This window comes from Danio rerio, chromosome 2 (genome assembly GCF_049306965.1).
Source record: "Danio rerio strain Tuebingen ecotype United States chromosome 2, GRCz12tu, whole genome shotgun sequence".
Lineage (NCBI taxonomy): Eukaryota > Metazoa > Chordata > Actinopteri > Cypriniformes > Danionidae > Danio > Danio rerio.
In genome coordinates this window covers 54,367,274-54,394,450 of record NC_133177.1, presented here as the reverse complement: position 1 = coordinate 54,394,450, position 27,177 = coordinate 54,367,274, and the positions used below count along the sequence as shown (strand labels likewise).

At 36.2% G+C, this 27,177-nt stretch overlaps 1 protein-coding gene and 7 non-coding genes across 17 annotated transcripts in view; all 8 read right to left on the bottom strand.

The window, feature by feature from the left end:
• eef1da (eukaryotic translation elongation factor 1 delta a (guanine nucleotide exchange protein)) overlaps nucleotides 1-9,495 on the bottom strand; it is a 34,414-nt gene extending 24,919 nt beyond the window's left edge. For 5 of the 10 annotated variants that reach the window (XM_017358747.4, XM_021480943.3, XM_073919582.1 and 2 more), the window contains exons 1-2: nucleotides 9,426-9,495; nucleotides 1,842-2,360 (exon numbers count right to left, since the gene is read on the bottom strand). In XM_017358747.4, the coding sequence (XP_017214236.2) occupies nucleotides 1,842-2,350 (509 nt within the window). In that variant the 5' untranslated portion in view covers nucleotides 2,351-2,360; nucleotides 9,426-9,495. 10 annotated transcript variants of the gene reach the window in all.
• Nucleotides 9,496-10,877: 1,382 nt separating this feature from the next.
• Nucleotides 10,878-10,960, bottom strand: trnal-uaa (transfer RNA leucine (anticodon UAA)). Its single transcript has one exon. It is a non-coding gene; the product is annotated as a tRNA-Leu (tRNA).
• A 2,327-nt stretch (nucleotides 10,961-13,287) lies between these two features.
• Nucleotides 13,288-13,370, bottom strand: trnal-uaa (transfer RNA leucine (anticodon UAA)). Its single transcript has one exon. It is a non-coding gene; the product is annotated as a tRNA-Leu (tRNA).
• A 1,915-nt stretch (nucleotides 13,371-15,285) lies between these two features.
• trnal-uaa (transfer RNA leucine (anticodon UAA)) lies at nucleotides 15,286-15,368 on the bottom strand. Its single transcript has one exon. It is a non-coding gene; the product is annotated as a tRNA-Leu (tRNA).
• Nucleotides 15,369-16,339: 971 nt separating this feature from the next.
• On the bottom strand, nucleotides 16,340-16,422 carry trnal-uaa (transfer RNA leucine (anticodon UAA)). Its single transcript has one exon. It is a non-coding gene; the product is annotated as a tRNA-Leu (tRNA).
• An 859-nt stretch (nucleotides 16,423-17,281) lies between these two features.
• trnal-uaa (transfer RNA leucine (anticodon UAA)) lies at nucleotides 17,282-17,364 on the bottom strand. Its single transcript has one exon. It is a non-coding gene; the product is annotated as a tRNA-Leu (tRNA).
• A 7,837-nt stretch (nucleotides 17,365-25,201) lies between these two features.
• On the bottom strand, nucleotides 25,202-25,284 carry trnal-uaa (transfer RNA leucine (anticodon UAA)). Its single transcript has one exon. It is a non-coding gene; the product is annotated as a tRNA-Leu (tRNA).
• A 971-nt stretch (nucleotides 25,285-26,255) lies between these two features.
• Nucleotides 26,256-26,338, bottom strand: trnal-uaa (transfer RNA leucine (anticodon UAA)). Its single transcript has one exon. It is a non-coding gene; the product is annotated as a tRNA-Leu (tRNA).
• Nucleotides 26,339-27,177: the final 839 nt, after the last annotated feature.

The window sequence follows — 27,177 nt, the reverse complement described above, 5'->3', positions numbered from 1 at the left end:
TTTCAACACAAATTCTAAACATAAGTTTTAATAACTCTTTTCTAATAACTGATTTATTTTATCTTTGCCATGATGACAGTAAATAATATTTGACTAGATGATTTTCAAGACACTTCTATACAGCTTAGTGACATTTAAAGGCTTAACTAGGTTAATTAGGTTAACTAGGCAGGTTAAGGTAATTAGGAATGTTTTTGTATAATGATGGTTTCTTCTGTAGACGGTTGGAAAAAAAAAAGCTTAAAGGGGCTAATAATTTTGACCTTAAAATTGGTTTCTAGCCAAAATAAAACAAATAAGACTTTCTCCAGACGAAAAAATATTATCAGACATACTGTGAAAATGTCCTTGCTCTGTTAAACATAATTTGGGAAATACTTAAAAAAAAAAAAATGAAAAAAATCCAAAGGGGGGCTAATAATTCTAACTTTAACTGTATATGCTAAATTTAGAGACTGGCGCACTTCTGCCCTGCTGCTGTATGGTGTGTGTGTGTGTGTACTGCCAGTCTCCGTTTAGGATTTGTTTACATACATTTAATATGCGAAGCATCACAAGAAACGTATCAAAATTCCACTGATTTCCTGAAATAAACTTTGCATTTCGGGATAATCCAGCGCAGCTCTTTGATAATGAGCTGAACTTTCCTTCCTCTCTACACAGTATTGGATGAACACAATATGTAGCCTATTCCTCTTTCTTTTTCTACTTTGGAGAAGAGAAGTGTCACTGCTTATGCGGACTCCAAAATGTTTTGCGCTTTTTTGTAATGGATTATTTAATAAACATCAGACTAAGTGTGCAAGATTGGAGTACACGACAATTTTTTCCACATATGAATCGAAAAAAAAAGAAGAAAGAAAAAACGCATATGGAAATTTAGAACTTCTGTGTGTGCAAAGACCTTTACAATTTTCCGCATACAATCTCTAAATCTCCTTGTTTCCAAAGGCTTTTTGCCATTTAAATATTGTTGTGTTTGGTTGCACAAATGACCCAAGCACAATTCAAATGAATAGGAAAACGCAACACTTAAGAGTTGACTATTTGGTGACTATGAAAATGTCATGACAGAAAATAATTAAATAATAATATTTACTGATATTGCCATTTCACAATAAATAAAAACAAGGTAAAAAAAAAATCTGAAACTTTCTTGCTTGTCATGGAGGGCATGCATGAAATCAGTTAAAGTCGACAAATATGAAAAAAATAAAACCTCCAAAATTTCATGAAACTCCAGAGGAAATGTGGACAGCACGGTGACGCAATGACATTTATCGAATTATGTGCTTTAACATGTAAAACAGGATCATAAAAGAAAAATTCAAAAAGCAACTCATGTAAACACCATCATATTACTGTCTTATACAGATAAAGACAAATAATTCCATTACTGATGTCCATTTTAACATAGTCAGTATCAGTTATTCAGACTGTAGCATATAAAAATCAATAATAAACATATTATAAACGTATAAACTTTATGCCTCATTAGCTTTATAATGCAGTAAAGAAAAAACTATACTATACAGATCTTTCTTTCATTGACTTTGTCGAGTGGTCATTTGGAGTCATTGTTAAAGTGCCTTCAACCCCTTTTTTTGCTGACACAAGCTGCAGACAACAGGACAGACTTTGTGTGCCAAAAGCCCATGGATTAGTTTCACACCATTCAACTTCCACCCAACAGCCAATGGTGACACAAACCAGGTTAAGGCTTTAAAAATGGAAAAATATTTAATACGGTCCACAAACAATTTAAATAAACTCACAAAACACACAAGTTCAATAAGGGAGAAGTAGTTTCCTTCAAGTCCCATGCCCTAAACTAGCCATACTTGTCCTTTTTTTGAGGGGAGCGTTCGGTTTCAGAGAACACCCTCTTCCTGCTACTTTTTGGGAACTGTCGATCCTTCTGGGGTTCAGATGAAGAGCGATAATGGGTCGAACCCCGCTGCAGTTGGCGTGACACATAGGAACGGGTGAGCGCTTGGTGGTCCTCATCTTGGGATTGCTGCGCACCATTGCGTTTAGCCCTGAAGACCAGAGTGCGGGGAATACGGTCTTTTGGAGAGGACGAAACCGGGGGAATGCCTGCCCCGGCACTCAACAAGTTTTGATAGTCGTAGTCGGCCTGTTCATACAAATTGCGATTAAACCAGACCTTCTCTCCTTTATTTCCCTGAGAGCTCAGATCATGATGGGAATGACCTTCTTCTTCAGAGCCTAGATTTTCAGACCGGGATGAACGAGTGCGTTTTCTCCTTCCGTCATTTGATTTCGGCAGATTTCTTGTCGATTCTTGTCTAGTTTCTTCTTTGGCTCGAGGCCTTCGCTGGTTCTCCATTCTCCTCTAGCTAGTTACAGCATATAAAAGGAAAAACAATAGGTAGATGCTAAAGAATTAGTCGGAGATGATGTTAGATGCAGTAAATGAGGCCAGAGGTGGAAACGACCAAGCGCATTCAGAAGCCTTGTGGAACAGCCAGTTTATATCAGCATAACAAAGAGTTCATGAAGGAAAGGTATAGACAAAATTAGTGGAGGTTTCCAAATCAGATCCAAAAAAAAAATAATAATAAAATGTACTAACCTATAAAAGCCATGCAACAACAATGCACAAGAAACCAATGAAAGTTTGCATTCTGAGAATATTCAAGCCACACAAAAATCAGTCAAAAGCCTTAAATAAATAAATAAAAAACACTTCAGCTTATTTGCAATTTGATGTCTGAATGGGCCTTTACACAACCAGTCAATTAAAATGAAGCCTTCAAAACATACATGCAGATCCACAAGATCATTTAAACAATGACAAAGGAATTGCATTTGAGGCATGCTGTTAATTTCCAAACACATTTTAACCAAGACATCAAAGCATAACTGGAGTCTGACCAACAACTGAATCCAAGATACAAAAATAAAAATAACACAAAAACGCACACTCACCACCAGAAACTACCTGAGCTGCCATGGGAAATGTATACACAACTAACGTTCTCTTTCAACTTGAATAGCTGATAATAAGCAGATGAGTTTGACTGTACCTTGACTGTACTGGAAATCCTGATCAACAGCTGAACCACTGGCTATGCAGTTTGTGATATGTTGTTATGTATAGCTTAGTAAGTTTGCAATGGTGTATTAAATAACCTTGGATAAAAATATTGCTGTTTCACGGTATTATGATTACTGGTCTAAAACATGCACTTTTTAAATGTCTGGGTAAAAAAAAAAAAAAAAAAAAGTTTCTGCTTTGAACTTAATGGCTGTGTCCAAAATTGTATACTTCCATACAATATAGTATGCTAAAATCAGTGTGCGAGTTGAGCAGTACATCTGAATTCACATAACTACCTACTTCCGGATAGATTCTGAAGTGCATCTCTTATGCGTCCGCAGTCCAATCATACTATTTACAATCATGCTGTATAGAACATACTTTAATAGTCGAGTGTTTAATTCAAATTCAAATGCAGTACCTACTTAGTAGGCAATTTCAGACGCAGCCAATATATTATTTTGAGAAACATTTCAAATATTTTGTAACAGTAAACATTTCAGGCTAAATAATGCAAATGAGTAATTGACCTTTGCTGTTTTCATTAGTTTTAAAAACAAAGACTTCGTTACAATTTAAAATGGCATCTTCGGATATCTTTTCTGCTGAAGATGTCTAATAAAAATAAATAAACAAATAAATAAATAATAAAAACTATCTTGCATATACAGTAGGAAGAGTATAACAGAAAATTTGCCGGTTTTAAAACCTTGAATTTTCCAAACAGCAGTATACCTTCAAAATGGTTATCGTCCAATGCCTAGGTATGTGTAAAAATAACTGCACAATATTGGAAAAATCTGATGATATATGCGCTATTTGGTTTTGCCTCAATATATATTGCGATACGAATATAATTTCATCAGATGATTTGAATAGATTATTTGAAAACATTCCATTAATTTAAATTGACTGGGATGATCAGTCTGTCTTTATCTATGCCGTGCATCTGCATAAATTACAATTTTCTGGAGAGTCTAACAGTATTCAAGTACAGAAATAGAACAATAACATGCTAAATAAAATTGGTCATCATTTTACGAACAATATTTAATAATATCTATACCTTTAATAAACCATATAATCCTGCAATGTGACTATTGCGAATAAACTTATTGCGATATCGATGCTCAAATTATATATTGTTCAGTCCTCGTATAAATGCAACAATTAAATTGAAAAATTGACAAAAACAATTCCATAAAGGATGCGGCTTTCAGAATGTGGTTTGATAAGGACAAAAAAACCATTGATGACCTCTACTAGAACGGTTATTAAAGGATGAGAAATTACATTTTCAAATTCACATTTATTTCAATGTAAGCCATTTTCCAAATTGTCCTCCTGATTCTCCACTGGATGACTTATTAAAGCTTGAACCACACTCAAAACATTGCATTTCTGTCATTTATAATCTGACTAACAATATTAATCCAGGCTCTCTAAATCACGCCAGAGCTGCTTGAGAAAAGAGAGTTTAGTAATCTGATGAATACTGGGAGCAAATTCTTGAGCAAACACCGCTTCTATATGTGAAAGACACGGGCTTATACAATGTAAGATTCTACATAGGGTTTACTACACTAATGCTAGACTTGTTAAAATATACCCTTAGTGTTAGTGATGCATGTAATAGGTGCAAGCAGTCACCAGTGGATTTTATCCACAGGTTGTGGGAATGCCCTAAATTATTCGATTATTGCACTAAAAAAAAAAAATACTTAAAACTTCGAAAGATGCCCTCGACATGGGTCTGGATACAATTCCACTTCCTGCTATTTTTGGGTTGGCAGTACATGCTAACCTTCCAATATCCATGTTTCCATCCAAAAATGTGAATTTACACAAGCTTAAAATTATCCAGCAATGTCAAATAACCTTCTTTCTGGAATACTCCAACAAGCACAACAGTCATTTTATTTTTCCTAGAACCACACGAGCAATGGCAATTTTGACAGCGCTGCCTTGTCTATTTGTAAAACTTTTTAAAACAAAAGATATAGTAAAAAATATTTTGGCCAAAAAAAGGAAATATTTTTAGCACACTGTTACCATGTAAACAGACGCAGAAGCCAAACTACAAACAGTTCAATCCAAAGCACACCATGATGTGCATTTCCACTAGCCTGCTGAGATGTTCAGAGAAAACAAGCGATGACAGAGCCTTTTCACCTTTAACAATGAGTATTCAAAAATATTAGGAGAAGATCCAGCCTGATCTCACAAAGAAACGCAAGTATTTTACGTTTTGTCAGTTTAGAGGCTAATTCGTACGAGTTCAGTTGTACGAAAATGTACGATTTTTAAAAAGGAGGCGTGGCACCTAACCCCACCCCTAACACCAACCGTCATTGGGTGATGAGCAACTCGTACTAAATAGTACAAATTAGATCGTATGAATTCATACGAATTAGCCACTAAATCAAAAAGTTACAAATTGCTGTGAGATTGTGTTGGAGGATCACAAAGCCCTAACTTGTCTTTTGTGGATCACTGGCGTCAGTCATATAGAAGTAAAAATGGAGACTAGTCTGTAAGAATGTAAAGTTATTTTATTTAAATAATGCAAATTATTGTGAAAGTGATTACAATGGATCCGTTCGAGTTGCAATAACAATTTGTTTACATCCCTATAGTTTATGTATTACCATAGCAAGTAGGGCTGCACGATTAATCGAAAAAAGATCACGATCTCGATTCGACCCTATACACAATCTTAATTCAACTTTTCTACGACTCAGCCAATTATATATTCAAGGTCAGGAGAGAAGCTTAAGGGCAGCTGCACAGGTCTTCATAGGAACATGAACACCTTCAAATGACAATCAAAGTGTCACATACTGTTTTTATAAGGTATAATTCACCCAGAAATGTCATTTCTGTCTCATGTAATGATTTTATTTGTGGCCGCAAGATTACACATGAGCTGACCATGAGCTACCGAGAATGCGCATCCTGACACATAGCACGCCAATTACGACTACTTTAGTGCACAGAACCTGCATATGCTGTGAATAACAAGTTATAAAGTTGTAAATAATGTTCAGTTTGTTGCACAAAGCGATTGTTTGAGAGCCTTGCTGAAAGAATGATTTGCGCATGTGTGTTTTATCACAGTGACGGCAGCCATGAGCCGCACTGGGAATTGAAAGTGAAACCTGTGCGCACATCAATTAAAGATCATAATGCATTTTACAATTATGATTATGACAAGCAATTGATTTTTTTTCTTTCATAGCTAACACAGTGTTGTGCATGAAAATAAATGTTTTACAGAGTCAGTATAGCTACTCTAGCTTATATAATGTTGAATATAATGCAAAAACTCACTGGTCTGATTTTACCAGTGAAAACAAATGGTCTAATAATGCTAACAGTGTCAAATGACAAGCACACGTCTTAAACATAATAATTCAACTTTATAATTATGAATGGTTGTATTCTGATGTCATCATTTTATTGTGAATTAACAAACAGGACATATTGAAAGTCTGTTCAAGTCCACCATAATGACTGAACAAAATTTACCATTTAAGCAACAGTAGAGCTACACACAAGCCTAATATTATTATTGTTGTTTTACCATATCATCACTTCAGAATTATAAGGTTCTTTCTGACATTTTTGTCAATTTAGTTATTGACACATTCTTATTAAATGATTACATGCTATATGGATTGAAAAAACTTTGAAGCTCAATATCTCAGAATCATTCAGAACGCAGATAGAACCTTATAATTCCAAAGTAATATGTTTGAGAATTAACAATAATAAGAGCCTCCTCATATTGATCTTTATTTTACATCTAAATAATTGTGAGAAAGAGTCGTGATCTCAATTAAGCAAAAAAAAGTTTTGATTTACATTTTAACCAGAATCGTGCAGCCCTAATAGCAAGTATAGAATTAGAGCTGAAACTTATCAATAAACTAAACCAGTGGTTCTCAAACCTTTTTCATCAAGTACCACCTCAAAAAAAAAATTCTCTAAGTACCACCATAATGAGCAGTATTAAAATACAGCAGCGTAGTAGGCCCAATAAAGCAGCTACAGTTCAAAAATGTGGCAGATTAATCCCTATTATTAAGAATATTTATTATTGTCAGCCACTTTAAACATTATAAAATCTGAACATTAACATTGCAATGTGCATACATGTAAAAACAAACAAACAAAATAACTAAAAACGTCAACATTTAAATTAAATTGTACTTTTAAAAGTTAAAAATGGTAGGTTACTGTTCTTAAAAAGTATTAAAAAAATACTGCTGTACTTAAATGTAAAGTACATACATATAGTACATTACATATTGTAGCCAAAACAGTAGCTAATTCATCAACACGTGGAAATATTGTCTGGACCTTAAAAATATATGCTCTATGTCATCATATTCATATATAAATCATTTTTGATCAATTTTGAAATGTATGTACATATGACATAACTGATTCCTCCGTGTACCACTAGAAGGAAGCCTGCGTATCACTAGTGGTACATGTACCACAGTTTAAAAACCACTGAACTAAACTGATTAAATTTATAGTAATCAACGCTTCTTTAAAAACATAACATTTAACGAATCACTTCCTGACTGAATATTTAATTGATTTGCTCCTTTTAAGTAATATGTAGCTTGTTTTTAATTTTATCCTGTAATTATATTACAAACTTAACTGCGATTTGACTATTGCGAATGATCACACTGCGATATCCAGGGTTCATACACATTTTTACTAATAAAATTTCATGACTTTTTCAAGACTTTCAAGTAAATTTTCATGACCTAATGTTTCATGCGATGTCTACATATGAGTGGTAAAAGAAAAAAACAATGCATGTTCAAATTTATTACAGCATCTCGTAAAACATGCAACAATCTATTTGAGCAATTCCGTGCAAATGTCAACCTTGCCATAAAAAAAAATTACTTTTTTACCAAAATACGGAAACCGTTTCTGGGTTTTTTGTTAAAGCAAGTGTTTTACAGTACTTTAAAAATACTCAAAAATGCATCTGTCAATGTTTTCAAACTATTCTATTTGATTTACCAAAGTCACATAAATGGTAATTTCACATCCGTCACATCCATAACGGAGAGATGTCACATCCATAACACTTTTTCCTCAGAAATGTAAAAATATTAAGTAAAATAAAACCAATCATTTTTGTTTTATAGAGAGCCAACTCTTATCATTTTGATTAGCATTATTTATTTTGGGTTGTGCAGTTTAATTCACAGAATTTCTACAAAGTATGTTGTATACTGTAAACTCGCAGACTTTTTTTGTCACATCCATAACGCATACTTATTTTCCTCATTTAAAGCACAAAACATGTTTACAGATTGATATTTTTATGCTCCCATAATTCTATGGCTAGTTGCTCTGGAAAATATAATTAAATTTTTCAATATAATGTTAAAATATACTTTTTCTGTCAATTTATGTGTTGAGTTTTTACCGCAAATGTCACATCCATAACGCTGGAATAGCTCATTTAGTTTCAAGTTATATCCATGTAAAATTAAGATGATGCTTACACCACACTAATAATGTGAGAATATGTGAAAGTGAAGACAACTAACCTATATTCAAGTATACAGATATCCGTTTTCCATGACTTTTCCAAGCCTAAAGAAATGTCATGTCAAAATTCCATGACTTTTCCAGGTTTTCTACAACCCTATGAACCCCGGATTTCAATGCTAAAACAATATAGTGAAGCCCTGCATTTTCATAAAAAAAAAAAAAAAGTCAGAATAAAATATTACTTAATTCTGCTTTGGATACATAAAATGCCATAAAACGTGACTCTGTCTTTGTGAAAGAGTTTTTAAAAGTCACTTCAACATCAAATGAAATACGTCAGTTTTATTTACACAAAGTGGGGTCAACTGCGAACTGTAACTTAGACAGCAGACTTTGACAGTAAATAAACCAAGGGAAACGAGTCTAACCCAGATTTAAACCAGCAGAGACCTGTTGGTCAGATTATATGACACACACACAGATCCATTACAGATGCTTCATGCGACCCTCCCTGTTTATGAACACAAACTACATTAAAAACTCCATGCGTGCTGTCAGAGTCAACTCCAGATGCTTCACTACAGATGCATAAACCCATGAAACTCCTTAAACATGAGTTTTATTCACGTCTAACACACTGTATGAGTATGTAATGCAATAATGCGTGCGCTCAAGTTCAGGGAGGTTTACATTCTGCAGCGGATTAAACTCAGATGAGTTTCACACGCAGCCACGTGGCGCGACACGCACAGATTAGCTCTTCAGTAACAACGCGATAAAAATGTAATATGTTTATCAACATGGTGTTAGTGGAAACTCTAGTTTTACTTACTTTTGAAGAGTTTGGTAAGTGACAAGCGGTTCGAGTTGAACTTCTCCGCCGGACTCCCTGACAGAAAGAGAGTGAGGAAGCCGGGAAACACGAACTTATAGCTGACAGAGGGGTTTCGTGTTAGATGTCATTATTCATACGAAACAATAAAACGCAGTGTAGACGAGTTCAGCATTATAACATGACTGTATATAGTAAAACAAGAATATAATAGTCGTATACATGATATACACTTTGCATGTCTTTGTAAAACGCGAGAAGTTTATGTACATCTCCCCCAACAGAGCACAGGTGGTAGGTTCTGTTACGTTGCAACGAAACATTCCGTCCTCGTGTCTGGCCAACAGCTGCACTACAGTTATGACCGAAGATTGTTTATCGGCTTTATTTGAGATTAATATTCATAAGTTAAATCATTTGACACACATTTTGGCATCTCAGTTTTATTAGTATATCTTTCTTCAATAGTCTTATGTGTATGACCGCATAAAAAGTATTTCGTGAACTAAAATCTAATTTGTTGTTAAATATAAAAAACATGTTATCAATATTATTTTATATTTGGAAATCCTGATTGTTTTAGACTATAAATTACTTTTAGACTTTAATAAAATGGGTAAATAGAGACCTAAAATAAACTTGTGTTTGCTAAACTAATGTGTTAAGCAGTTTGAGTACCGTAAATTCCCTTTAAAACACTGTAACATCACTGTAATTTTCCCACTTTATGAAAGTTTTGTTGGTTTTAATCTATTTTCATTCAATCTATGGTTGCCAGCCTTCAATTAAAACATTGTCTGGAAATAAAATGGTAGTTTGTAAAAGCCGAATGTTATCATCTAATGCTGTGTTCGCACACGACATGGAACGTAAATAGACGCGTGAACATTTTGTGTTTACTCACTTCCTTTGTGTGTGAAATTAACTTCACAACAGACGAAAATTCCTGTCATGAGCAGGGCTGTCTGCCCGGTGACTCTAGCTTAGTTGCTAAATGGCTAACATGGATTTTAATGAGAGAATAGCTGTGTTTATGTGCTTTAGGAAGGTTGAAAAACAATCCGTTTAGCGCCGTGTCTGAGTCCACTGGATCTTTTCAGATGTGCACCCAACTCTGTGAGTTTATCAACTCCTCCAGAAACTATACCTGGAGAATGTAAGCTTTCAGTGGTGCTTCAGACTGAGCCAAGCCTAGTTTGATGAGCTGTTGTCTGTGTCAGCATGTAGGAAGGGGTGTCAGATGCACAAAACGCTCAACTTGCACCTCATCATTCACGCGGAACATGTGAATTTCACCGCAGGATGTCTATTGGCGACATAACATGTAAATCACTCACGATTGAAGCTCTATTCGTGTTTGGTGTGAACGCAGCATAAGAATTATTTTAATGATTACAGAACAGTAATGCTAACAAACAAACCTTTCTTTCAGGGTTCTTAAAGATACAATCTTACCAGGAGTGGGGTTTGAACCCACGAGGACATTTGTCCATTGGATCTTAAGTCCAACGCCCTAACCACTCGGCCATTCTGGTTAAACATAAATAAATTTGTCATCAAATGGTTCCAAATCTAAAAGCTTAATGTGAGTGACTTAGCATTAATATTGGGACTTTTTATTCATTTATTTTCTTTTCGGCTTAGTCCCTTTATTAAGGACTTTTATTTCAGTGTATTGATGTGCTTCTAGCTGAAACAGAAAATTGAATAGGGGAAGGGCTTTTCATTCACGGACCATTCCCTCATAGCAAACTAATGGAAAGAGGCATGTGATTATTGTGGCTACGGCCTTTGAAGTCAACAGAGGGCCACCTGACTTGATTGAAGATTACCAAAAGTGGATGTTTCAGTAGATTCAATTGCACAAATTAATTGTTTACTTAAGAATAATAATGTGCGCCAGCAAAAAAAAACATTGTACATTTTTATTTCAGATGGACTTGATGAATGATATAGAGTTGAAGTCACAATAATTAGCCCCCTGTTTATTATGTTTCCCTATTTCTGTTTAACGGAGAGAAGACTTTGTCATCGTATTTCTAAACATAATAGTTTTAATAACTCATGTCTAATAGCTGATTTATTTTATCTTTGTGATGATGACAGTAAATAATATTTGACGATATTTCTCAAGACACTTATATACAGCTTAAAGTGACATTTAAAGGTATAATGATGGTTTGTTCTGTAGACTATCGAAAAAATAAAGGGGCTAATCATTTTTACCTTACAATTTTTTTTTTTTTTAAATAACAACTGCTCTTATTCTAGCCAAATTAAAACAAATAAAACTTTCTCCAGAAGAAAAAAATATTATCAGACATACTGTGAAAATGTCCTTGCTCTGTTAACAATTATTTTGGAAATATTTTTAAAAGAAAAAAGTGGGGCTAATAATTCTGACTTCAACTGTATATTGGAGGCCATATTGGTATGCATGTTTTCCATATTGACTGATAAGAAAATGAATAATCCAGCTAATAAATTATGTATAATTTTACACTGCAGATGACTTCATGATCCGAAAGCAGAAACCAAGATGTCAGCAGTGTGGGAGTTTTTTCAGAGAAAAAAAAGAGGACTTCAAATTTGTAATTTGTAATTAATTTTGGGGACACATCTTGATGTTTCATCCAAGTTTCACTGTTTTCCTCCAGTTAAGATTTGAAAATAATATTTCTGAGCATTATGTTTTAAAAAATGTATATCAACGTTTGTTATTGACATAAATGCTATCAGACTTCTGCTTCCATAAACACCTGCCAGTTATCATTTCTTTCAAAATGTCAACATCTCTGCATCTCTAGTCACACCATATATGATGTACAAGAGCACAGCTTCTTGTTATTCATGTAATAAAGTATGACTGACCCCATGCTGACCTTATCTGTCAGAAAAACTTTTCTCATGCAGGATAAACACTGATTAATTCTCTGTGTGTCATAACAACAATGTCCCTTAGCTGATCTGAATTCAGTGTAAACCACTGTGTTGTGGGGTTTTAAGCTTTGGTCATATTTAGTCTATTTGGTTGTGGATGTTATCTTCACTGGCTTGCTCACTTCTCATTGCAAAGCTGCTTTGGAACCGTTCATAATGTTAAAGTAGCTACAGAAATCAATTAAAATGTAAAGCCTGACTATTTTTCCCGAACCAAAGGGATGATGGAAGGTTAACAGGTCAAGTGTCTCACCAACTGGAACAATGTCTCACTGTTAGCAGGCCTGTCTTTTGATTGCATGATTGAACCAAGTATGTCCTAATTTCTATTAGTCAGTTACATTTTTAACATTTCATGATTTCAACCCATGTCATTTAGTTCTATTATCAGTCTGGTCATCAATCTTTGGATGCACACTCTCAAACATTTTTTTATTTATTTTTGTCATCAGGTTGTTCAGTAACACTAAAGCTCAATCCCACAAGGGCATTTGTTTACTGGATGTTACATCCAACACCTTAACCACTCAGCCATCCTGGTCCAAGATTAGCTCTTACATTCTTTAATTGTAGATATGTGAACCAAAATTACTAAATCAATCAAAACTAGGATATTTACAGCATATTGATAAGGACTAAATCATTTAATTTAATTCAATTCAAGTTTATTGCTATAGCGCTTTTGCAAAGTAGACTGTCAAAGCGGCTTAACATAGAAAATCTAGTAAATTGAAATTGTTAGTCAAGTTTAGTTTAATTTTTACAGCTGAAAGTCCAAAAACTGAAGAGCAAATCCATCAATGCACAGCTCCACAAGTCCCAAATGAATGCAAATTATTCTATTGAGATCACTGATTCATCAATTGGGAATATAGTTCAAATCATATTTAAACCCAGCAAGTTTTCTACAAATTAAAGTGTCTACCAGGAGTGGGGTTTGAACCCACGAGGACATTCGTCCATTGGATCTTAAGTCCAACACCTTAACCACTCGGCCATCCTGGTGTGTAACAACCATTTACATAAACACAACTCAAACACACTATAGCGAAATGGAAAGCAGTGAATAGCAAATAGCTGCTTTGAAAAGGGACAAGCTGACATGTCATAAAAAGCAAGCAAACCCATTGTAACTTGCAAGTGTTAAGTTGAGTTGTCATTAATATTTTGACATAATTATGAACACAGTTCAAATAATTACTTATTTCAAGAGAACAGATTTACTCACAACTAATCACTTCAACAGAACCTAGTTTACTCACTTTTAGGTCAACAAATCACTTTTTAATTTTCTGACTCTTTCATCATCCCATATATCCATCATCTAACACTGATCTTATTCTGAAAAGCAGACGTCAGCCCTTTTATGCAATTGTTTTAGAACGTTGCATTTATTTCCCTGTAAAAAATGGTTTAAACTGGCCCTGATTGGCTGTTAAACAAGGCTTTTGCATGGGTTTTTGGCAACAGGCTGGTTTACTGGTAAACCTGGCTAGATTTATATGGGTTTTTAATCAAGCTGGTTTTAGCTGGTCATTCCAGTTGGTTTTCCAGATTGACTGAGCTAAGACCAGAACGCCTAAAATGGCTAAAACCAGTCTGGAGGTAGCCAAAACTGCTGTAAAACAAGCCTGCTCAACCAGCCAAACAGCTTGGACTGGTTTAAACTTTTGACTAGGATGACTAGGAATTTCAAATGACAGTAAATGACCAAACTACAAGCTACAAACAACTGTGATTATGACAATAATGCAACATTTTTTTTTATTATATAATAAGAATATACAAGCATGCAATATAAAGCAGCAAAATCAGCTGTTTTGAACAGTTAAAAATCAATGGAAGTTAATGAGAGCAATAGTCTCAGGCCAAAACAGTTCCAATGACTGCACCCGCTCATACATGAAAGAACAAGATTAATACTGTATATCAGTGTATTTTTCCCCCAGCAAGATTTCTGCATAATAATGTTTCTACCAGGAGTGGGATTTGAGTGCACAAGGACATTTAACCATTGGATCTTAAATCCAATTCCTTAACCACTCGGCCACCCTGGTCTGAAATGTTGAAACAAACCCCATTCAGGCATACTGTACATCAGTGACATGGAGACAGCAAAAAGCAATTAGCTGCTTTAAATAGTGACAAGTTGACATCTCATAAAAAGTGAGTAAACAGTGTAACTTGGAAGTGTTAATTTGACGTTATTATGTTGACATAATTGTGAACAGTTTGCTTAATTAATCATTTTAAGGTAATAGATTTACTCACAACTAATCACTTCAACAGAACCTACAGTAGTTTACTCACTTTTGATAAGTCAATCATAATAAACACTTTTTAATTTTCTGACTATTTTATCATCCCACAGACTCATCATCTGAGCACTGGCCTTATTCTGAAAAGCAGAAGTCAGCTCTTTTCTGCAGTTGTTTGACCTGGTTAGATGTTACATCAGGATTTTGTATGGGTTTTGGCAACAAGCTGGTTTACTGGTGATACATGTTTTCATCAAGCTGGTTTTAGAAAACCTGTTCAACCAGCTAAAACCAGCCAACCAGATGAGACTGGTTTAAGCTGTTTTAACTTTTGTTTGGTTTCAGCAAGGTCGACTCTGGGAAATGACTAGGAATTTCAAGTGGCTGTAATTGACCAAACTACATGCTACAAACAACTGTGTTTATGAAAATAATACAAAAAGTTTATTAAATTAATAATATAATAAGAAAATACAAGCATAAACATAAAGCAGAAAAATCAGCTGTTTTGTACAGCTAAAATCAATGGAGGTTAATGAGACAAGAAGTCTTGAGCCAATATGGTTCCAATGACTGCACCCACTCGTGCATGAAACAACAAGGTTAACACAATATATAAGTACTATTTTTCCCCCAGCAAGATTTCTGCATATTAAAGTTTCTACCAGGAGTGGGGTTTGAACCCACGAGGACATTTGTCCATTGGATCTTAAGTCCAACGCCTTAACCACTCGGCCATCCTGGTCTGATATGACCACTCAAATAAACACCATTCATCAGTGACATGGACACTGCAAAAAGCAATTAGCTGCGTTAAAAGGTGACAAGTTGACATCTCATAAAAAGTGAGTAAACCCATTGTAACTTGGAAGTGTTAAGTTACAGTAATGTATATATTGACAGAATTGTGAACACAGTTCATTTAATTAATCATTTTATAGTAACAGATTTACTCACAGCTAATCACTTCAACAGAACCTAGTTTACTCACTTTTATTAAGTCAACAAATCACTTTATAATTTTCTGACTCTTTTATCATCTCAAAGACCCATCATCTGAGCACTGGCCTTATTCTGAAAAGCAGAAGTCAGCTCTTTTCTGCAGTTGTTTTAGAACTTTGGATTCATTTCCCAGTGTAAAAAACCACTTAAGCGTGCCCCGGTTAGATGTTAAATCAGGCTTTTGTATGAGTTTTGGCTACAAGCTGGTTTACTGGTGATACGTTTTCATCAAGCTGGTTTTAGTTGGTCATTCCAGCTGGTCTCCCAGCCTGATCAAGCTAAGGCCTAAAAGCCTGAAAGTGAGTAAAACCAGTCTGGAAGTAGCCAAACCCCCCAAAAAAACTAGCCTCAACCAGCTAACCAGATGAGACTGGTTTAAGCTGTTTTGTCTTTTGTTCGGTTTTAGCAAGGTTGACTCTGGGAAATGACTAGGAATTTCAAATGGCTGTAATTGACCAAACTACATGCTACAAACAACTGTGTTTATGACAATAATGTAAAAAATAATAATATAATAATAAGAAATACAAGCATAAACATAAAGCAGAAAAATCAGCTGTTTTGAGCAGCTAAAAATCAAGAAGTTAATGAGACCAGAAGTCTTGAGCCAATATGGTTCCAATGACTGCACCCGCACGTACATGAAAGAACAAGGTCAACACTGTATATTAGTACTATTTTTCCACCAGCAAGATTTCTGCATATTAAAGTTTCTACCAGGAGTGGGGTTTGAATCCACGAGGAAATTTGTCCATTGGATCTTAAGTCCAACGCCTTAACCGCTCAGCCATCCTGGTCTGATGTACTCACTTAAATAAACCCCATTCAGACATACTGTACATCAGTGACATGGACACAGCAAAAAGCAATTAGCTGCTTTAAATAGTGACAAGTTGACATCTCATAAAAAGTGAGTAAACAGTGTAACTTGGAAGTGTTAATTTGACGTTATTATGTTGACATATTTGTGAACACAGTTCACTTAATTAATCATTTTAAGGTAATAGATTTACTCACAACTAATCACTTCAACAGAACCTATACAGTAGTTTACTCACTTTTGATAAGTCAATCATAATAAACACTTTTTATTTTCTAACTATTTTATCATCCTACAGACTCATCATCTGAGCACTGGCCTTATTCTGAAAAGCAGAAGACAGCTCTTTTCTGCAGTTGTTTGCCCTGGTTAGATGTTACATCAGGATTTTGTATGGGTTTTGGCTACAAGCTGGTTTACTGGTACATGTTTTCATCAAGCTGGTTTTAGAAAACCTGTTTAACCAGCTAAAACCAGCCAACCAGATTAGACTGGTTTAAGCTGTTTTGACTTTTGTTTGGTTTCAGCAAGGTTGACTCTGGGAAATGACTAGGAATTTCAAATGGCTGTAATTGACCAAACTACATGCTACAAACAACTGTGTTTATGAAAATAATACAAAAGGATTAATAATATAATAAGAAAATAGAAGCATAAACATAAAGCAGAAAAATCTGCTGTTTTGTACAGCTAAAATCAATGGAGGTTAATGAGACCAGAAGTCTTGAGCCAATATGGTTCCAATGACTGCACCCACTCGTGCATGAAACAACAAGGTTAACACAATATATAAGTACAATTTTCCCCCCAGCAAGATTTCTGCATATTAAAGTTTCTACCAGGAGTGGGGTTTGAACCCACGAGGACATTTGTCCATTGGATCTTAAGTCCAACGCCTTAACCACTCGGCCATCCTGGTCTGAGGTACTCACCCAAGGGGCCATGAAACCCGCTCGTTCCAGCAGGGTGTTTTCACACCTCTACTTCGGAAAAAGTCAGAAAAGTGGGCGTGTCCAGCTCTGTTTTGGGGGGAGTGTCGGAGGAACTAAAGTGGGAGGGTGTGGGAGTGTCTATTTGGGCACGCGCAAGTTTCAGTCAAAATACACACAGGAGAAAGTGATGGTGTTTAACCTACATGGACATCTGTACTCGAATTATTTGCCAAATTATTAAATGTTGGACTTTAACTGCAGTTTGGCTCTTTCATTCAGGGAATTCATTCATGCCCCTCGCGACAAACGAGATATTTGATTCGAGGAACTGCTCTAAGCGTGTATTTTTCATGCAATGTTTGATACCGCACGGCGAATGAGAGAAAAAAAAACTCTGCATTTCCCGGAAACTTAGATGCACACGGCAGGTAGTGTCAGAAAGCCACGTGTGTTATTCCGGTCACAAAATGCGGTGCTAACATGTTTGCACTCAGTGCAATAGTTAACTTAATTCAATACGAACAAACTGAATAAAAAAAGAGCACTGGTTGCTCACTTACCAAATCTGTAGAGACTGGACAATCACCAGCAACTAGAGCCGCGTCTTTATGAAGAGAAGACTACAAGCGAATCCGGATTTCAGCGTTTGCAGATGAGAACAGCTCTCAGGTAAACAATAATTCTCCTTAGACACTTAAGTTATTGTTGTCGAGCGTCGCGTACACTGTTAATCCACACGTGATCCAGATGAGCTCTCACAGAGAGAAAATGAAAACAAAACTTAGCTGCAGCAAACTATAAAAGCAACACTTCACGCTTGTTTTGCCAACACAATGTGGCGTCTCTGTGGTGTAAACACGGTGACACTAATGAATATTAATGAAGTTGCACAATAGAGCGCGCTGATTGCTTTGAACCAAGCCTTACTCATGCATTAATGCAGCACACTGTAAGACGTAATAAGACTCACTCTGGCTCAGACGCCCAGTCTGCACGCTGGAATACACGCTATTATGTCATGACCGTGACGCAGCTTCAAAAATTCGTTTCAAACAGGAAGTACGAATTTGCTTGAAATAACTCAAAAACAACCAATTTACACTTTTTAGTGAAATATAGGTGTCCTAATAGTGTTTTTAGCAGTGTGAGACACATATACGACTGTCAACAGCTCAAAAAATGTGTTTTGGTGTTTCGTGACCCTTTAAATAAACACCATTCAGGCATACTGTACATCAGTGACATGGACACAGCAAAAAGCAATTAGCTGCTTTAAAAAGTGACAAGTTGACATCTCATAAAAAGTGAGTAAACCCATTGTAACTTGGAAGTGTTAAGTTACAGTAATGTATATATTGACAGAATTGTGAACACAGTTCATTTAATTAATCATTTTATAGTAACAGATTTACTCACAGCTAATCACTTCAACAGAACCTAGTTTACTCACTTTTATTAAGTCAACAAATCACTTTATAATTTTCTGACTCTTTTATCATCTCAAAGACCCATCATCTGAGCACTGGCCTTATTCTGAAAAGCAGAAGTCAGCTCTTTTCTGCAGTTGTTTTAGAACTTTGGATTCATTTCCCAGTGTAAAAAACCACTTAAGCGTGCCCCGGTTAGATGTTAAATCAGGCTTTTGTATGGGTTTTGAGTACAAGCTGGTTTACTGGTGATACGTTTTCATCAAGCTGGTTTTAATTGGTCATTCCAGCTGGTCTGCCAGCCTGATCAAGCTAAGGCCTAAAAGCCTGAAAATGAGTAAAACCAGTCTGGAAGTAGCCAAAACCCCCAAAAAAACTAGCCTCAACCAGCTAAAACCAGCTAACCAGATTAGACTGGTTTAAGCTGTTTTGACTTTTGTTCGGTTTCAGCAAGGTTGACTCTGGGAAATGACTAGGAGTTTCAAATGGCTGTAATTGACCAAACTACATGCTACAAACAACTGTGTTTATGAAAATAATACAAAAGGATTAATAATATAATAAGAAAATACAAGCATAAACATAAAGCAGAAAAATCTGCTGTTTTGTACAGCTAAAATCAATGGAGGTTAATGAGACCAGAAGTCTTGAGCCAATATGGTTCCAATGACTGCGCCCGCTCGTACATGAAAGAACAAGGATAACACTGTATATTAGTACTATTTTCCCCCAGCAAGATTTCTGCATATTGAAATTTCTACCAGGAGTGGGGTTTGAACCAGAGGTGTGGACTCGAGTCATGTGACTTGGACTCGAGTCAGACTCGAGTCATGAATTTGATGACTTTAGACTCGACTTGACAAAATATAAAAAGACTTGCAACTCGACTTGGACTTGAACATAAATGACTCTGACTTTGACTAGGACTTGCCCCTATTGACTTGTAAAGACTTGCTGCTTCCCATGAAAAGCCCAAAGATAAAAAAGTATGTTGACATGGACCGCTCTCTCTCTCTCCCCCCGTTTATGTGTGCGTGTGTCTGTGACAGCATGCGCGCGTGTGTGTGTGACAGCATGCGCGCTTTCGGCATGACATCCAATCAAAGCACGGTAGATTGTTTTGATTCGTCAGTATCCAACGTGACTACTATGAGGCGCCGGAGTGGACAAAAGTCAAGCGAACGCAGAGAGAATTTGAATTTGAGATCGAGCTACTCGCGTGCCAATACTCTCTCTCTCTCTCTCTCTCTCACATACAACATACACCTCTCTCTCTCTCTCTCTCTCTCTCTCTCTCTCTCTCTCTCTCGCTCGTGCATTCAGTCTCTTTGCGTTCGCTTGACTTTTGTTTACGATGGCGTCTCATACCTTTAGTGCTTTTGCTCTCACGGGATCCTCCTTTTAAACTGACCCTTCGCTAAGCCACGCCCAAAAACCGCCACCCACCAATCGCGGCTTACCAATCGTGGCTACGGACAGGGGCTCTGTCAAGCTTTCGAGCGAGGGAAACAAGCCAAATCGTTGCGCAATTATTGGATTGTGCAAATCTGACACCTGCTATCCTAAAAGTTTGGACTGGGTGGTGGGATTTTTCCCTTTTCAAAACCTAAAGCCCAAGAGGAGAAATGCCAGCGTGGATCAAGCTGTGTGAGGGGCGGTAAAGGAGTTAACAGCTAAGTTGATTTTGTTTTCGATATTCACATTTAGTGATAGGTGGCAATAACTCACACTCCTCTTATCCTAAACAGATCTAAACTGTGTTCTTATATATAAAAAAAAAAGCAGGTTATGTTTACTAGCGGTCTTTTTCTTTTTTTCCACTCGATATTATGAGCACTGCTTAGTTTAAACCCTCGCTATTGTAACGCATATAAATACATACACTAATGTTTGCTGGTAGGAAATATCTATTTGTTCACTTCTGTTATTTATACTTTGATTTGCATTTCAATTTTTTTTTCTTCCACTTAACTGCAAATTTGAATAAAAACTGGATAAAGAGCACACAAACATGCTGACAGTAATAGGTACTGTACACAGTTATGGGTCAATGAATATTCGGCACAAATCTATCAGTTTCTTAGGTTATTAGATTATTTTATAATTTCACCTCTCCTGCTGTGCATGAACTATGCTGTTGAATGTTCAGCGTATGAGGTTGCTAGGCTAACCTTGCTTCAATTTTGATAAAATTATTCTCTAATCAGTTGCTATTATGTTGTGAATATACCCCTGTAATGTATACTGCAGTCCTCTTTTGTCTGGCTTTCTCAGATATCTCACCTGTTTGTCAAAAATGACTAATTAAATCCTTGGGAATGTCTGACACCAGCGCATACACACTGTAATAGATGTGCCAGGCATGAAAGCTTGACAGGCGTAGCAACAGTAACTAAGGAGGGGGAGGCTTAGCGAAGGGTTATTCCAAGAATGTTGATATGGTTTCTTTCTTGCTTTACTATTTATTTACAATACACAAAAAACTAAAAGGTTAAGGTAAATTCTTTAATAAATTCTAGTGTTTTTGAGTATTATACTTGTTGTATACTTGTGTTATACTTATGTTTTAGGCTAGTATTATTTACGACTTGTTAATTAATGCTTCATAATACAGTAGTATTACCAATAGTGAACAGATAAAATAATACAAAGTGTAGTTTTAACTACAGTAAAGTGTAGTGATTTGTAGTATAAAATACCCTATATTGTAAAATAATACAGCACTGGGTAATTTGTTTATATTACACTTGTGTTACCATAGCAACTATAGTATTACCACAACTGATCAATTGAAGTTCTTTACTGTAGTAGGCTACTGTTCAAAACACAGTACATGCCAATATACGTGTTCAGGGGCCCTGTGGAACAGCTTTCCTCAAAATGAAGAGGATGACATGGAAAATGTCCTCCACAATCTCATCAGCAAAGTAAAAGCCAGCAGAGACTAGTTTACTTTATTTTAGCTGCCATAATAAAATGAGATTGATAGTGAGATTTATTTGAAGAGTGAATAGTACAGTAGGCTATAATACCTTATCAAGTGTTTCCTTATTTTATCACAGTTACATTTCCGCTTGCATTAGTTTTTGTTTAAATTCTTTTAAAATAAAATGTATTCTTTACATCCAACATCTATTCCAGGGGTGCCTTATAGTGGTGTAAACCCCTTTACAAGGGGTGTTACCCCTGTGTAAACTCTAGCCACCCCGATATGATTTTGCTGTTGACATTATTTATTTAAATCTACTTACATAAATGCAATACAATGCAATATTTCAATAAATAAATAGCAGCCACTAAATTATTGTGGATTGATTGGTGCCACTGACGTAGCTGGCCTCTTCTGGCCACCCCTAAGCAAATTTTCAGGGGGGCACCACTGGTCTATTCTCTGTCTTTAAGTGTTTGAAACTGAAAATATCTCATCATATAAAACAACCAAAAATGTTATGGTTTATTAGATTAAACATTTAATATGTAAGTCTATTTTAGTATTTTGGTTATTGTTATTAAACAGTGCAGCAATATGAATCATATCAAAAAGCATGAAAGGAAGAGGGAACACGACACAAATTGTGAGTCTGTATATAATCTCTGAGAGCGCTCAAGATAATTTGTGTGTGAGCAGTGCATATATGAGAGCGAGAGAAAATTTGCGCGTGAGCAGTGTATATTTGAGAACTCGCAATCAGTTTTGTCCACAAACAGAGGAAATCCGTGCACGAGCATCACACAAGGTAGAGAGCAAAGCTCTTCAACGTTATGTGAAGAAAACAACGTTATTGTTTGTATGAAGTAGCCTTCTTCATTAACAATATGTGCTACTATTTTACATTGCTGCTAGACGGATTTGCAACTCCATCTCTTTAGCACACACGAGATTCAATTGACAAAATTCCAATTTCACTCAATTTAACTTTGCAGCATATACACGAGTTGGTCTACTGCTACCACATTGAGGTTATGTAATTTTGGTTAATCACAAGTTGATCACCGAAGACATAACATAGCACAACTAAGCTTAATGAATTAGACAGCAGTAGACCTGCAATTTCTGTGTGATGTGAGGCAAAATAGAGTCTTTTTTTGGTGGAACTCGTTCTTGTGCATTATGCTGTGGAGACGAGACGCAGCACTGTTCAGTACTTTTTCAGAAAATTGCATTTGTATTTTTATATATCTGAGCGATGTTCTTTCATAAAAAAGGTTTGTTTAATTAATACAGATCTTACAAACATACCTAATCTGTATATATTTTATTTTTCTGTTAAAAAGACTCGAAAAGACTCGAAAATCAAACTGCAGGACTTTGGACTTGACTTGAGACTTGTTGCCTTTGACTCGGGACTTGCCTGTCTTGACTCGGGACTTGACTCGGGACTTGAGGGCAATGAATTGAGACTTACTTGTGACTTGCCAAACAATGACTTGGTCCCACCTCTGGTTTGAACCCACGAGGACATTTGTCCATTGGATCTTAAGTCCAACGCCTTAACCACTCGGCCATCCTGGTCTGATGTAACCACTTAAATAAACACGATTCAGACATACTGTACATCAGTGACATGGACACAGCAAAATGCAATTAGCCGCTTTAAAAAGTGACAAGTTGACATCTCATAAAAAGTTATTAAACACGCGTCAAAAAGCCGCGTGTGTTATTCCGGTCACAAAATGCGGTGCTAACATGTTTGCACTCAGTGCAATAGTTAACTTAATTCGATACGAACAAACTGAATAAACAAAGAGCACTGGTCACTCACTTACCAAATCTGTAGAGACTGGACAATCACCAGCAACTAGAGCCGCGTCTTTATGAAGAGAAGACTACAAGCGAATCCGGATTTCAGCGTTTGCAGATGAGAACAGCACTCAGGTAAACAATAATTCTCCTTAGACACTTAAGTTATTGTTGTCGAGCGTCGCGTACACTGTTAATCCACACGTGATCCAGATGAGCTCTCACAGAGAGAAAATGAAAACGAAACTTAACTGCAGCAAACTATAAAAGCAACACTTCACGCTTGTTTTGCCAACACAACGTGGCGTCTCTGTGGTGTAAACACGGTGACAGTAATGAATATTAATGAAGTTGCACAATAGAGCGCGCTGATTGGTTTGAACCAAGCCTTACTCATGCATTAATGCAACACACTGTAAGACGTAATAAGACTCACTCTGGCTCAGACGCCCAGTCTGCACGCAGGAATACACGCTATTATGTCATGACCGTGACGCAGCTTCAAAAATTCGTTTCAAACCGGAAGTACGAATTTGCTTGAAATAACGCAAAAACAACCAATTTACACTTTTTAGTGAAATATAGGTGTCCTAATAGTGTTTTTAGCAGTGTGGGACACATATACGACTGTCAACAGCTCAAAAAATGTGTTTTGGTGTTTCGTGACCCTTTAAATAAACACCATTCAGGCATACTGTACATCAGTGACATGGACACAGCAAAAAGCAATTAGCTGCTTTAAAAAGTGACAAGTTGACATCTCATGAAAAGTGAGTAAACACAGTGTAACTTGGAAGTGTTAAGTTACAGTAATGTATATATTGGCAGAATTGTGAACACAGTTCATTTAATTAATCATTTTATAGTAACAGATTTACTCACAGCTAATCACTTCAACAGAACCTAGTTTACTCACTTTTGTTAAGTCAACAAATCACTTAATAATTTTCTGACTCTTTTATCATCTCAAAGACCCATCATCTGAGCACTGGCCTTATTCTGAAAAGCAGAAGTCAGCTCTTTTCTGCAGTTGTTTTAGAACTTTGGATTCATTTCCCAGTGTAAAAAACCACTTAAGCGTGCCCCGGTTAGATGTTAAATCAGGCTTTTGTATGGGTTTTGAGTACAAGCTGGTTTACTGGTGATACGTTTTCATCAAGCTGGTTTTAATTGGTCATTCCAGCTGGTCTCCTAGCCTGATCAAGCTAAGGCCTAAAAGCCTAAAAGTGAGTAAAACCAGTTTGGAAGTAGCCAAAAAAAAAAAAAAAAAAAAAAAAAAAACTAGCCTGCTCAACCAGCTAACCAGATTAGACTGGTTTAAGCTGTTTTGACTTTTGTTGTTTCAGCAAGATTGACTCTGGGAAATGACTAGGAATTTCAAATGGCTGTGATTGACCAAACTACATGCTACAAACAACTGTGTTTATGAAAATAATATAAAAAATATATATTATATAATTAGAAAATACAAGCATACACATAAAGCAGAAAAATCTGCTGTTTTGTACAGCTAAAATCAATGGAGGTTAATGAGACAAGATGTCTTGAGCCAATATGGTTCCAATGACTGCACCCGCTCGTACATGAAAGAACAAGGTTAACACTATATATAAGTACTATTTTGCCCCCAGCAAGATTTCTGCATATTAAAGTTTCTACCAGGAGTGGGGTTTGAACCCACAAGGACATTTGTCCATTGGATCTTAAGTCCAACGCCTTAACCACTCGGCCATCCTGGTCTGATGTACTCACTTAAATAAACACCATTCAGGCATACTGTACATCAGTGACATGGACACTGCAAAAAGCAATTAGCCGCTTTAAAAAGTGACAAGTTGACATCTCATAAAAAGTGAGTAAACCCATTGTAACTTGGAAGTGTTAAGTTACAGTAATGTATATATTGACAGAATTGTGAACACAGTTCATTTAATTAATCATTTTATAGTAACAGATTTACACACAGCTAATCACTTCAACAGAACCTAGTTTACTCACTTTTGTTAAGTCAACAAATCACTTTATAATTTTCTGACTCTTTTATCATCTCAAAGACCCATCATCTGAGCACTGGCCTTATTCTGAAAAGCAGAAGTCAGCTCTTTTCTGCAGTTGTTTTAGAACTTTGGATTCATTTCCCAGTGTAAAAAACCACTTAAGCGTGCCCCGGTTAGATGTTAAATCAGGCTTTTTTACTGGTGATACGTTTTCATCAAGCTGGTTTTAGTTGGTCATTCCAGCTGGTCTCCCAGCCTGATCAAGCTAAGGCCTAAAAGCCTAAAAGTGAGTAAAACCAGTTTGGAAGTAGCCAAAAAAAAAAAAAAAACCCAAAAAACTAGCCTGCTCAACCAGCTAACCAGATTAGACTGGTTTAAGCTGTTTTGACTTTTGTTGTTTCAGCAAGATTGACTCTGGGAAATGACTAGGAATTTCAAATGGCTGTGATTGACCAAACTACATGCTACAAACAACTGTGTTTATGAAAATAATATAAAAAATATATATTATATAATTAGAAAATACAAGCATAAACATAAAGCAGAAAAATCTGCTGTTTTGTACAGCTAAAATCAATGGAGGTTAATGAGACCAGAAGTCTTGAGCCAATATGGTTCCAATGACTGCACCCGCTCGTACATGAAAGAACAAGGATAACACTGTATATTAGTACTTTTTTTCCACCAGCAAGATTTCTGCATATTAAAGTTTCTACCAGGAGTGGGTTTTGAACCCACGAGGACATCTGTCCATTGGATCTTAAGTCCAACGCCTTAACCACTCGGCCATCCTGGTCTGATGTACTCACTTAAATAAACACCATTCAGGCATACTGTACATCAGTGACATGGAAACGCAGCAAGAAGCAATTAGCTGCTTTAAAAAGTGACAAGTTGTGTGGTGACAAGTTGTGACACTGTGTTCACTCACATCTCATAAAAAGTGAGTAAACACAGTGTAACTTGTAAGTGTTAAGTTACAGTAATGTATATGTTGACAGAATTGTGAACACAGTTCATTTCATTATTCGTTTTATAATTATGGATTAACTCACAGCTAATCACTTCAACAGAACCTACCCTAGTAGCAAAGAATTCTGGCCCAGATTTGGCATAAAGCTGGCACAGCAGGCATTCATCCGGCACTGGCATACAGCATGTGGGCCAAACATGGCCTGGGTTTGGCAGAGGTGGCCCCGTTTTTAAGGCGGCACACAAGATTTGGGCCAGATGAAAAACGTAGTATTTGGCCCAGATTTAAAAATTTGATAAGTGGGCCATGTGAGTTTGGCAAGTCTTGACCCACATTTAAAATACACTAAAATCATTTTTGAGTAAAGAAAAAAAATTCTACCAATCAGGTCACTTTGAGAAAAAGCGTGCCCATAGTGTGCCTAAAGCGCATCACTCCATGGGTTTATCAATTTCATTGCAATCGTGACACACCAACCTATCTGGCCCAGTTCAGGCCCAGTTATGAGTTATTAACTTGGCTGAGACTTGGCCCAGATATGGTCTGTGTTTGGCCCTTGTCTGGAAGCCAGATTTGGTCCAGTCATGTACCGTAATTCACTGTGGCATGTGGCCCAAGCAAAACCTGATTTTGTGGGCCAGAGCTGGGCCAGAGAAATTTTG